Source organism: Drosophila albomicans, chromosome 2R (assembly GCF_009650485.2).
Source record: "Drosophila albomicans strain 15112-1751.03 chromosome 2R, ASM965048v2, whole genome shotgun sequence".
NCBI classification, from domain to species: domain Eukaryota; kingdom Metazoa; phylum Arthropoda; class Insecta; order Diptera; family Drosophilidae; genus Drosophila; species Drosophila albomicans.
In genome coordinates, this window is record NC_047631.2 from 23,137,661 (window position 1) to 23,150,828 (window position 13,168).

Sequence of the window (13,168 nt, forward strand, 5' to 3'; positions counted from 1 at the left end):
GTACGTTCCCCGATCCTAGCCGATGGGGATTATGACATGTTGTTCACACGCTCCGCACAAAGGCAGATCTAATGAGGCCGTGACCTGATTCCGCACCAGTCCTTTTGCGTTCGTTCCCACACAACAACGGCTCACAGCACTAAAGCCGGGTCTAGTCTTCGAAACTAGTCAGCCCAGTCATCGGTCCATGGCCATGGACCGAACACAACGACTGCGTTCAAGCCTGAGACAAGAGCCAAGAGACAAGAGATAGAGACAGAGTCACAGTCAGAGCCTGGTCGATTGTTGCCGGCTCGGGCCGGGGGCCAAATGCAACAAACTCGTGCCAATCGCGTGTACACCGCACGCCTGCAGCTTGTGAGCCACCGTCTCCATCGCTTTGGCCGCCATTAATCTTGAACTCTCCACTGCACGTCGTCGTCTACGATGCTGCTGTTGTTGCCTTTGTTGTTGCTGTTGTTGTTGTTGTTGTTATTGCTGCGCCGCACATTTGCCCCCAATCAGCGCCTAGCTTTGAACTGCACGTTTGCTAAATTGAAAGCGACTTTGACTCCATCTCTGTGACTATGACTGCAACTAAGACGCTCCGTTGCCAACTTCAAATTCAACTTCAACTCCAACTTCGACTTCGACTCTTGAACGAGCTGAGCATGCGCCTGCCTTAACGCCTTATTGGTAGACAGCGGGACAGACTAACGTTCAGTTCGGTGTCTTTGCCATTTTATACACTATCTGTGTGCGGTATACGCAATATTAGATGCCACTGAATACAATAAGATTGGACAATTGTACAGCAAATTATTGAAGCCTCATTTGTGGCTACAAAGTTTAAGATTGAAATGAAATGAGTTGAAATTATATATTTATTTTAGAGTCATACATAATATTTATAAAACTTTCTAATGAATTTCGAAAAATTACTTTTCTTGTTTGCTAGTTTTTATGCATCCTTTAAAATTTACAGAACAAGATATTTGAATAATAAACTTATAAATTCAGTTGTTCAGTTATCTAACAGCTTGGCGGATTCCCAACTCATATAGAGTATGCCTAACTAATTTATTTTTAATATGTTCACCTAAATTACTTTTTAAGTCAAAATCCCCTTTGCAGTGTATTTGCTTTTCGCTCTGCAGTTTATGCATAATTTCTGCTTTTTTAGCCACAAGCATCCAGTTGGCTTTTGGCTTTTGGTTCACACGGCAGGCGACCAAAGAGGCAACATGGCCACATGGCATAGCGTGGCAACTGGGCAGTCGGGGGCAGGCGAGACGTGCAAGGCAACAAGTTTTGCGCAAAGTTAGCGCAAAGCTTAAAAATATATATGACAAGCAATTAGTGTGCATTGGGGTTACTTGAAAATGGTTGCGGTTAACTGTGAGTATGAGTGTGTGTGTCTATTTTTGCATATACCATGCGATTTGATGCAACTGCGTTACTCATACGACACGTGTGACGACAAAGTTGAAAGTTATGGCAGCTTGAAAGCTGAATCACACCGTCTCAAATGTTGAAGTTCTTCGTGTTGTTCGTTGTTGTTGTCATCATGATGGTTGGACGCTGTTCGATGTCAGCAGAAAAAAAAGGCCAAGCCAGCAGCTAACCACAAACGACGGGCTAACGGAAGTCATGGGCAAAAGACAAACAAACAAACAAGAGATTCTGCAGCATCATGGGAACTGCTTGTGCCGGCAAAAAAACGTCGCGCCAAGCACAAGTGTCATATTGCTGGGATGGCAATAAATAAAAAAAAAATGTTATAACGTATAAAAAAGAAACATTTTATGTACATAGTTGTGTGTGTGTGTTTGTCAGCTGTCCAGCTGCCCAGTAGCTGGAGCCGAGATCAGCGTAAAGCTGAAACTAAAAAACCAAAAAAAAAAAAAAAAAAAAAAACCAAAACAAATCTCGAGAACGACAACCGGATGTTGAAGTTTATTGCGATAGGGATAAAGACGACAAGTTTACTATGCAAAAGTTCTGTTTCATTATTTTGGAAATCCCCGATAAAAGCTCAAAAGCTAAGAAAGACTGCTACGCTTTATCGATATGCTTCAACGAAATGGTGGCCACTTAATGTTGTTCTTGTTATTGTTGTTGTTGTTGTCGTAGTTGTCGCAGTCATCATCATCAGCCAAGCATGCGACATAATTGCGCGAGTTAAAGCCCCCCAAACAAGCGGCAGCCACAGCCAGAGCAACAAAAACAAAAACACAACAACAACAGCAACAAGAGCAACGGCAATCAACAGCAACAGCAGCAACAGCAACAACCAGCAGCAGCAACAATAACAACAAGCAGCAAAACATTTCAGCAATCCATCGGATCGCATCACAATCCAGCCATCCGTCCAACGTGTGGGAAACACACGACAAATCTGTTTCCCACGGTCTCGTAAAGTAGGCACAACACAACACAACACACACTCTCAATCGCAGTCGCAGTCACAGTAGGCTCCCATTTGTGCATAAGCATGTGTGTGTGTCTGAGAGCAGCGCACCAAAGAGCCGACGAATAGGAGCAGCCGTTGAAGCAGCAGCGCAACTGTCATCATTGACAATAAGTATGACATGGACGACGGCAACAGAGACGGCGGCGACGTTAGCAGCGAGGCACACTGAGAGCCACGCGCAGACCCGTTCTCATTCCGAATCCAAATCCAAAGCCTCGACTTCGGCTCCCTCTGCAATCAATTTTTGAAGACGAGCTCGCGCCAGAGCGCAGTCAAGGCACGCTCTCTCGCTCACGCTCAGCCAATGGTACGGCAGCAGTGTTGTCGAGTTGCTCGACTACGTAAACTGGCGCAATAAGATAGCAAAGGGAGCACAGTGGGTCAATTGGAATAAAAATGAATATTAAATCCATTTTATATTTGAAGTAATTTCGTTTTGCATAGTAACGACTATTTTAAACAATGCTGTTTTTATAATTTATTCGATTATGCACTTTTATTAGAAAATTTCGTTTATGTATCTCTAATATATAATCAGTATTTAAATCTATGCAGCATAACGAAAGAGTTCAGTTAATTAATTAAGTAATGATTATTGCTTCCAATCTTTATTATTAGTTATTTCCATATTTTTGCACAATAAATACCTTATTAAAATTGTCTTTTTTCAAGTGTTTCTTACAAAGATTTTGGGTAGATTTTGGAAATCTCAATATTCTAAGGAAAGGATATTCAAATGAAGCATTGCATACTTTTCGTCTTATTAACATATTTGATTTACTTAAAAAAATTAAAGAACAATAGGAATGACGAAAAGAAAATGATTGTAGAGAATAATGCCATTTTATACTTGTTCAATATAAATGAGATTATAATCATTGGACAATCTTAACATTTAACTATATAATCACATACATATGCTGACACCCTCAGAAGTATGCAACAAAAAATGGCACAAAAAAGGATTCGAGAACATAACCAAACAAATTTTTGAGAGCCCTGAAGATATTGTAAGGCATACGAAATGTACAATTTGCACGATTTATAAAAACACATATACATATAAACAAAAAATATTTATTGACTTGGTTTACATTTTTAGTTCTGTACTTCGTGGAAACTAATCAAAAGAAAATAGAATTATTTGGGAAATACATTATCACTGATTATGTGTGTAGTTAAATTTGTTTATGAAATGGTCCCACTGTGCACAGTGTTGCCTGGCAACTCGGCAACCCCAACCCCAAAACCTGTGCATGCAACGGACTTCACAGTAGCTCTCTTTGTGCGCTGCTGCCGAATGCCGCTACCGAGAGCCAAGAGCCGAGACCGAAGCCACGAATGCCACCACAACTCTCAGCGTCTGCGTCAATGAATGCATGAGTGTGCGAGCTCTGTGCGCTTGCGTATGTGAGTGTGTTGGTGAGCGATCATGCGGGAGCTCAGTGGCTCAGTCGGGCGTAGGGAGAGCGTCGTATAAAAGTAACGTTGGGAACTTGTTTGCCACTCATTTCACAAACGTGCCGCCTGTTGAACGCAACGCAAAGCGCGACGCACGCGCATTTGCCTCCCCAAAGAAATTTCAAAATAAAGCAAAACGCAATCGTACAAAATCGACGTGATAATGTGCGCCTAAAAGAACTTGTAACACAATCGAGAGAAATCAACCAAAAAACATTTAACAAAAAATCGAATCAAAATCGTAATCGTAAAATTGTGAACGTGTTTGGCATCACAACAACATGGTAATGGAGATGTCCAAGACGTATCAGTACCGCAAGGTGATGAAACCGCTGCTCGAGCGCAAGCGACGGGCACGCATCAATAAATGCCTGGACGATCTCAAGGATCTGATGGTCGAATGTCTGCAGCAGGAGGGCGAGCATGTAACACGCCTGGAGAAAGCCGACATCCTCGAGCTAACCGTCGATCATATGCGAAAACTCAAGCAACGCGGCGGCCTCTCGTTGCAGGCCGTCGGCAACGTTGGCGGCGGTGGCAACGGCAATGGTCCCGCCTCCAACACCAGCGCCGCCCATGTCGAGTCCTTTCGCTCCGGCTATGTGCATGCTGCCGATCAGATTACACAAGTGCTGTTGCAGACGCAACAAACCGATGAGATAGGCCGCAAGATTATGAAGTTTCTATCGACGCGTCTAATTGAGCTACAAACTCAATTGCTGCAACAACAGCAACAACAACAGCAACAGCAACAACAACAATCCCTGCCTGCCGTCGGCTATGCATCAGGACGTTTGGCCTTTCCACTGCTGGGCAACTACGGCGCTGCGGCCGCAGCCAGTTACAGCGCCTTCCTGGCGGGCAAGGACGAACTAATCGATGTGACATCCGTGGATGGAACAGCGATATCCGAAACGGCGTCGGTCAGCTCGCAAGAGTCGGGCGCCTCGGAGCCCGTCTGGCGGCCTTGGTAATCAACTGTGGCTGCCCTGGCGACATCAACTAATTTCTAGATCTTATCTTTAATATTCCAAATGGCTATTAACCGTTCGCTGCAGCAATAGCAATAGCAGCGAACAACAACAGCAAAATCCGTTGTCTTCCAAAGCAAATTGAAGCAACAAATCAAAAGGATCTGTTGATCCGATTTGTTTGCATTGTGCATTGTTTTTAAATACTTTTAAGATTATTTTTGATAATTTTGTAAATTTTTGTATTTTAACTGTGATACTATAACTAAAGTACGTTGCGATTCAAATTATATTGAAATTCGCAAATTTCCTAAATAATTCGCTAAAGTTACCTAGAGTTTAAAGAGAGCGCCCTAAGTAAATAAATTAAGCTTTAAATAATTTGTAATTGTTAATTTATGAATTAAAACCCGAATAAAACAACAATTCTCATATCATATATTATTACTAGTCTTTATTACATTAAATCGTTTTCAGGATTGAACACTAATTGGATAACTACAACTTAAAATCAAGTTTATACAATTCTGTAAAGTCTTTGCATACATTAAAATTGATTCATCGAAAGGGAAAACTTATGAATATGCAATTTTATACGATCAAAATAGAATTGGATGAGGTCAGTTCTGGTTCTCAGCAAGATTATGGAGAATTTTGGCGACTAATGAGAAAACAGTAACCGGAACAAAGAATGATTAATAAAATGAGATTTTAGTAAAGATAATATTCGATTTTTAAAGTTTTGGCATCGTTTGACATTTCTAGATTAAACTCGAGAGTTCTATCTTCAGAAATAAACTTGATGCATATTTAAAAGCATCTCAGATTCAATCAAAGCTTGCTGAATCTTGAAGTTTGATGCTTATCTCTGTATATAAAATATGTGCTGAGTATGCATTCAATAGGTTTTCAAGCATATCTTCAACTTCCACAGTGCTCTCATTTCGAAAGTGATCTATTGCCACACACATGGCAAAATCACACAGACCCACAAACAACAAACATAGAGAAGGCTCACATGTGCTGTTGACTTTTACTTTTATCATTACATGCAACAAGTACAACAACACCAGCATATCAGAGTTTTGCCGTCAGACAAGCAATTAAGAACTTGTAGCTACTGTAAATACTCGCCGATGTAAATGTAGATGTGCCGTAGATACACACTATATAAATACATATGCAACAAGTCCGATGCCCGATTCGTTTATATAATCAATTCTGATTTAAACGCGATGCATCTACTCAGCCTAATTGGAGAAGCTCTGATTATGCGCTGATTGGACTCGAAACTGGTTGACTCGAAAATCAACCCCTAAAACGTGCAGTTGGAAGCTGTTTACTTTCTCTGCGATCTCTACCTGTAAACAGGTAAACAATATTCAACAGTTTAAACAACAAAAAAGGTCTGTATGATCCTCGCAGGTAGACCACAGACAAAAGATCGTTACAAAGTGATGGCCAGCGAATTAGGCTGTCACGGAGATTAACAAAAGATTGCAAGCATATTATTTTTGGGATAGCTGAAAATTGAATGTCATCGAATTGAATAATGAGAACAAAATTGTTGGTTTTTCTTTTAAATTGTATATATATTTTTTGTTGTAGTAGTATGAATAAAATTTATCACAATTTTCTTAAAGCTCAGTTGAGTGTTGGGACTTGCTGTTCATTTTTGTTTTTGGCTTGTATCAAAAACGAACAGAAGACGCCTTAAAGCAGGAAGCTGGAACCTGGAAGCTGGTTCCAATCATGGAAGACAATGTTGCGTTGTAGAGTGGAGTGTAGAGTGTGCTTTCTTAGGCTTGCACCCAACGATCCTGGAACTGAGCGACGGCAATTTCGTTGGCAGTGCTGCAGTACAGTGGCTCGATGAGATCGTTGTCGGCTGGCAGATCGGAGGCGGCGGTCCAGAAGAAGGTGCCATGAGCGGTGCGCACAAAGTGAACGGGAACTGTGGGCAATTGCTCGAGCTCGTAGTCCTCGATCTCGCAGGAGGCAGAGAGACGCTCGTTGGCTTCATTCTCATAGGATTCCAGAGAGTCGGCGCAGGATTTGTTGGCGATGGACTCAAGATCAGCGTTGCGGCTGTTCTCAATGGATTCGAGAGACTCCAAAGAGTTGGCCTTGTGTGTGTTCTGCATGTTTTGCTGCTCCTCGACTTGTTGCTGCTTGAAGATCTTTTGCAGCAGCTTCTTCACGCTGTACGACTTCTTGTTGGCTTTGATGTTCATGTTGTTGTTGTTGGCGATGATGTTCTTGTTCTGGCACATTTTGAGTTGTGTTGTGGAGTTTTGTGGTGTAGCTGTGATGCTGATGTTTACTGTACGAAGCGTAGTGCTCGAATGATGTCTGATCCTCTGGCTGGTCGCCCTTTTATACTCGCACAGGACCAAAAACGAAACCCAAGCCGACAGCAGGTCGGGACACAGAGCAGAGAGCGGGAGAGAGAGGGATGGAAGAGACTGCCAGAGGCAGGCAGGCAGGCAGAACGAAACACCAGATACACTGTGAGCGAGTGTGGGAAAGTACAAGGATACGTGCAGTGAACAAAACAAGTAAACGAGAAAATCCTGCACACAGACGCACGCATACAAACGAAAAAAACGGCAGGTGTGTTTTGAAAGCGGACAACAGGGACGGACCTGCTTGCCATTAACCTGCATGCGTTGGAGTGTATCGGCATGTGGTGCTGCACTGCTCGCACCTGCAGTGTGTGCATAGCAATTTTATCCTGAGCCAGGATCGTGAGAAGCGAGACTTTCTACCAGTTCCCACAGTTTTTCGAAGGATCCTTTTTCGAGCCTATTGAAAAAAAAAGAATCTTTCTGCTGATCACTTTTGGTTTTTATATGCTCCTCAGTTGTTATCGTTGTTGTTGCTGCTGTTGTTGTTATCCTTCTTCGTTGTTGTTGTTGCTGTTGCTGGATGGCAGCTCTTTATGCACTTATCTCATTTGGCTTGGCCATAGAAATCCCTTTTTCGGGTCTTGAACACGTGTGCAGCGTTTGCCCCCGAAAAATCGTGGGAGAATATTTTCAATTTTCAACGCTTCAACGACCCAAACAATTAATGGTCTGACAGTAGAGTCCCAGATCAACTAGTTGAATAGGCAGAGAGGCATTGGGATCATTTAATGCGCTGTAATTTGAAATTTATAAAATCTTGTGTGTAGCTCTGTCTGTCCCAAGGCGTTGCCCGAGTGAGCGAGAAAATAAAAAGAAGGATCATAAAACGTACAAAAAAAAAAAAAGGAAAAGGAGAAAAAAATTACTAAAAACGTGTCAGGCATTTTGAAAGCCGAAGGAGTTGCTTTTAATTTTATTTCGATGGCACACAATTAGCAGGCGACTCGAAATGCTTGCCCCTGCCCCTGCCCCCAAGTGCTCTGCTGACGTCGCTCTGCCGACGTCTATCTGTGCCTTATTAAGGGGCACTTTGTATGCTTCCTGGAGGAGCAGAGATACACACACGCACAGCGGTGCGCCAGCGCTGTCCTTTTTTTTGGGATCGGATCGGTCGCAAGTTGGACACGTGATGGCGCGTGAGGCAGTCGGATCCATGGGAACTGCATTTCGTGTACGAGATCCTTTACTTAATGGATTGCCATTGACTGAGCCATAAATAATTGTAGCGTATGTGCGTCCTTACATCAGTTGGTTTTTTTTTTTGTGGAGCTACAATTTCTATGCCTGGGAGACAAATTAAGATTCAAGAAGCGTCTATTCTGGTGAGAAGTTGTAGGCTGGCGTTAACAGTTCGTTTCGGAATTGTGTTGTGTCTGTGTAGCCAACAGATTGTGCAGTCTTATTGATGCATCCTCAGATTGTGTGCTTAGCATTGGACTTATTGTTGTTGTTGCTGTTGTGGGTTAGTTAGAGCTGATTGTGTGTGTATGTTTTTTTCCCTTCTGAGCTCAGATCAGCTCGGCTATTGAGGTTTAATTAGAAGAGAAGGTAACAATCTAGCAATGTGTGTTGGCACAACCAAACGATAAATAGTTCAATAGATAAGGTAGATGCTGACAGAATGGATCTGTGGAGTTCTATAGTAATTTTTCAATTGACGTAACAATAGGAAGTTGGACTTATTTTATTATATAGCGAAGGTCTTTCAGATTGTATTCTTATAAAAATACATTTTAGTTTTGAACAAAGCTTAACAATTTTCGAAAGGGAAAGTGCAAAAACCTAATTTGCTAAGCTTTTTATAATTGAATTTATTTAAATTTAATAAAAAAAATTAGAATATTTAAAAATTTATCAATAATAAAAAATTCTTTAAGAGCAAGCAGTTAGATTTAAGTATATAGGATGAAGCAACTGCAAAATCTAAGATTGTTCCACCATTTACAATCGAATCTTTTTTATTCTGATCAATATTTTATATCCTCGAAATTAATTTAACTTAATAATGTATTTGATAAACCTATTTATGAAAATACTTTAATATCCAAGCTATACATAAAGTATTTCCAATTAAGATTGCTCAATTTCTAGCACAATCTACAAATACTTCGTGATCTTTTAATTTTTGTAACACTCCAATTTTTACTGAATAAATAAAGGATAAATATGTGTATAAAAGAATCCTATATTCAATTCTAGGAACTGATTTTATAAAAAAGACAACTTCATAGTTGACCAATTCGGTCAATTTACACGATTTGTTTTGGAACTGTTTCATGGAATTGGGATTACGGCCTTGAATGTTTTGGTCGAGTCATGCTACCATCTCATTATTATGCACAATTGTGTGTTCTAATTGTGTTTCGTCCTTGGCTCTATTTTGGTTGACTCATTCCTCTGACTTTCGTTTCATGGCCCACGTGCATGCCCATAGATCCAAAATAGAATAGCAACCAAAATTTCTATGGCAAACCAAAAATTCAAAAAAACCAAAAAAAAAAATGTTCGAAAAGCCCCGCTGGGGGTCTATAGATTCAGGGACAGTCTCAAAGATAGTCAGCTAGCTGCTGTTGCCACTGTAGCGGTTTTTGGGCTACCGTCGTGCCTTTGAGCCCAAAAAAAAAGCAAAACAAAAATCGTTTCCAGTGAAATCTTTGACCTGCTCGTTCGATGAACACGTGCACTGATTTCTTATCGTTACCGATCATTCAAGGTTCAGAAAATTGTAGATTAGCTCGAAACAAAAACCTGGGACACAAAAAAAAACATAACACAAGAGAAAAGAAAAATAGAAATACGTAAAAATATATATCAACATTAACCTGACCCCTCACCGATTGCCATTGTTAGCAAGTGTTTAGGTTCCTAGCCCAAGTGTTCGTACACACACGCATTTGCTGGGCGGGGTGCGACGATTGGGATTGAGATCGGGAATGAGAACGTGAACGTGAACGTGAATCGTCTTGTTTGAACACGTGACGACCTCGTTTTCAATCGCTGCGGGGTGTTGGTTTTACGAGGCCGTTTCAAAATCGCATCGCTGCCAACTGACACGTCTGTGTTTTTTTTTTTTTCGATGTCTCTACTGTTCATACCATATTCAGCAAGTGCGAAGCCTGACCAAACCCATGGGACAAGCTCAATAGATCAACACTCGCTACGTGCGTAACATGCAAGCGGCGAATTTTCACACATGTGGCCCAGCACTGTGAGGTCGGGGAAATGCCCGCAATCATTAAGGTTCGCGGCAGATCAGGTCGAGTTACAGGACACGGACATTCCGCCAAATAAAACCTTGTCGGTGTTAACTGTCCCGATGTTACGGTATTTCCGTTCGGCGATTCACTGGTCAGCGTGAACATCAAACAAGGCGTGCGAAAAATTCTAACGAATGTAACCCTAGAGGCGACTAGACCTAACACTTGAGCTTGTCTAGTCTATCTTTCCCGACTTGTACTTGTAGACGACTATTTACACTTCTAGAAAAACTTTCTTAGGAAATGTAGCAGACAAGAATAATGAACATTATCTGTAGTGGCTTTAGTATTAACGGATAGAATTATTAAAATAATGTAAAGTGAAATATTAAGTATACGTATTATTCAAAAATAATAAAATGAAGTGTACATTTAAATTTTAATGGGTACATTTTGAGGATGCTTAAATTATAGAGCATATATTGAGTCATAAGAGAATTATCTTTTCAAAAATATTGCATATTTGTTGGTAAATAATACTATATTAATATACAGCATCGGTTGAAAATATATCTACAACACAAACCAATTATTTTTCATTGAATACACTCGTATCTTTTATTTGAAAAAAAAAAGTACAAAATTTCCGCATGCTTTCATAATATATCCACATATTTTTTATACTGTTTTGCGCAGTGTAAACAATTTGAAGCTGCAGAACAAGCGATAAACGCATGTGCACTGCAGTTAAAATAACAACAGATACAAATCGCAGATTCTATTTGAATAACCGACCCACGCGACGACGACAACGGCGGTTGTTGTAATGATAAAATAACACACCATAACACGCACTCACTATACAGCACACACATATTTGTGGAGAGGAGAGCAATATATAAATAAAAGAAAATAAAATGCTATTGGGACTGGCAAACACATGTGGGGTCCTTTTTTGTCATCATATTACATGCTGCACCGCAAAGCACTTGACACGAGACAGCGCGACATGTTGAATTATCTTTTTAGTTTACAAATTAGTATGTGAGATGCATACATATATGCGGGAGGCACTAGTATTCTTGGAATGCAAACGAGTGTATTGTTAGTTTAGGACATAATGCATCATGCACAAAAGGATCAATATCAAATGGCCGACAAGAAACAGGCAATTGGTAGTTAGTCGCCTCGGCCGCCCATCACTCAGCGCACATGCAAGGCACAAAAGGGGTTGTAATTACAGTTTAACTCTGTGTTGCCGCCCTCCCTAAAAACGAGCCTTAACAACACCGACACCGCACACATAAGCACACCACAGCAACCACACCAAGAGGGGTCCGATGAGTCCAGTTTATGCAGATTCGTTAACACAATACGATCGTAACACGTGCAACCTGATCAACCGATGAGCATGCGAGGCGTGGACAGGTCTTCGACTCGTTTTTGTTTTCGTGTGTGTCTCTTGCAACTTGCAACACTCAGGGGCGTCACAAATCGTTCCAGCTAAGGTTTCTTTCGTGCCACATAGCTTATGCAGGGCAGGACCTCCTACTTGAGACCCAAGGGAGTTCGAATTCAACACAACAAGCGATCAGCCACAGCTGGGGTGTTTGGTTCCAGTGACACGTCTTTCTTTTGAAGGGGAGCGTAAACATGCACCTACAAAAACCGAATCCCCTAATGCATTAAATTGAACACTCATAAAAGATATCTATATTCTGTTCCCTTTTTACACACAACCATTAAAAAGTAACCCTTCATTTATTTAAATCCTAGCATGTCTAGTTCCACTTAATGGTCTTCGAACTAATTATAAAACTGGAGACTCAGAAATCCTTTTAACAACTAATGATTTAAGAGCTGTCTCCGTCTCGGTAAGATAGCATATCTTACTTTCATATTGGGTTTCAGCTCAGACGTTGCTCTTAATCCTGGGATCAAAGTGGCTGAACTGCGTTAACGGATTCAGTAGATCGCTCTTGATAGCTGGAGAATGCAAAGAATTGTGTCAATATTTTGGGGCAACATTAACAAGTCTAGACAGCTTCTTAAAAAGGACAAGTACAGTTTAGCATATCGTAGTTTTGAGGCCTTAGAAGTTGCGACAATTATCAGGCTGAAAAGCAAATTTTCTACTTTAAAGAAACTAGACATTTAGGATTAACAGATTCACTAGATCGATCTTGATAGCTGGAGAATGCAAAGAATTGTGTCAATATTTTGGGGCAACATTAACAAGTCTAGACAGCTTCTTAAAAAGGACAAGTACAGTTTAGCATATCGTAGTTTTGAGTCATTAGAAGTTGCGACAATTATCAAGCTGAATAGCAAATTATCATATTTAAAGGAACTAGACATTTAGGATTAACAGATTCAGTAGATCGATCTTGATAGCTGGCAAATGCAAAGAATTGTGTCAATATTTTGGGGCAACATTAACAAGTCTAGACAGCTTCTTAAAAAGGACAAGTACAGTTTAGCATATCGTAGTTTTGAGGCCTTAGAAGTTGCGACAATTATCAGGCTGAAAAGCAAATTTTCTACTTTAAAGAAACTAGACATTTAGGATTAACAGATTCACTAGATCGATCTTGATAGCTGGAGAATGCAAAGAATTGTGTCAATATTTTGGGGCAACATTAACAAGTCTAGACAGCTTCTTAAAAAGGACAAGTACAG

General features: G+C 40.7%; 2 protein-coding genes across 2 annotated transcripts; one reads left to right on the forward strand and one right to left on the reverse strand.

Moving 5' to 3' along the window:
- The first annotated feature begins 3,973 nt into the window (after nucleotides 1–3,973).
- LOC117576201 (enhancer of split m3 protein) lies at nucleotides 3,974–5,309 on the forward strand. Its single transcript, XM_034260794.2, has one exon. The coding sequence runs from the start codon at nucleotides 4,195–4,197 to the stop codon at nucleotides 4,885–4,887; it is 693 nt and encodes a 230-aa protein (XP_034116685.1). The 5' UTR covers nucleotides 3,974–4,194; the 3' UTR covers nucleotides 4,888–5,309.
- A 1,166-nt stretch (nucleotides 5,310–6,475) lies between these two features.
- Nucleotides 6,476–7,244, reverse strand: LOC117575299 (enhancer of split m4 protein). The gene has a single exon (XM_034259449.2). The coding sequence runs from the start codon at nucleotides 7,155–7,157 to the stop codon at nucleotides 6,684–6,686; it is 474 nt and encodes a 157-aa protein (XP_034115340.1). The 5' UTR covers nucleotides 7,158–7,244; the 3' UTR covers nucleotides 6,476–6,683.
- Between the last annotated feature and the right edge of the window lie 5,924 nt (nucleotides 7,245–13,168).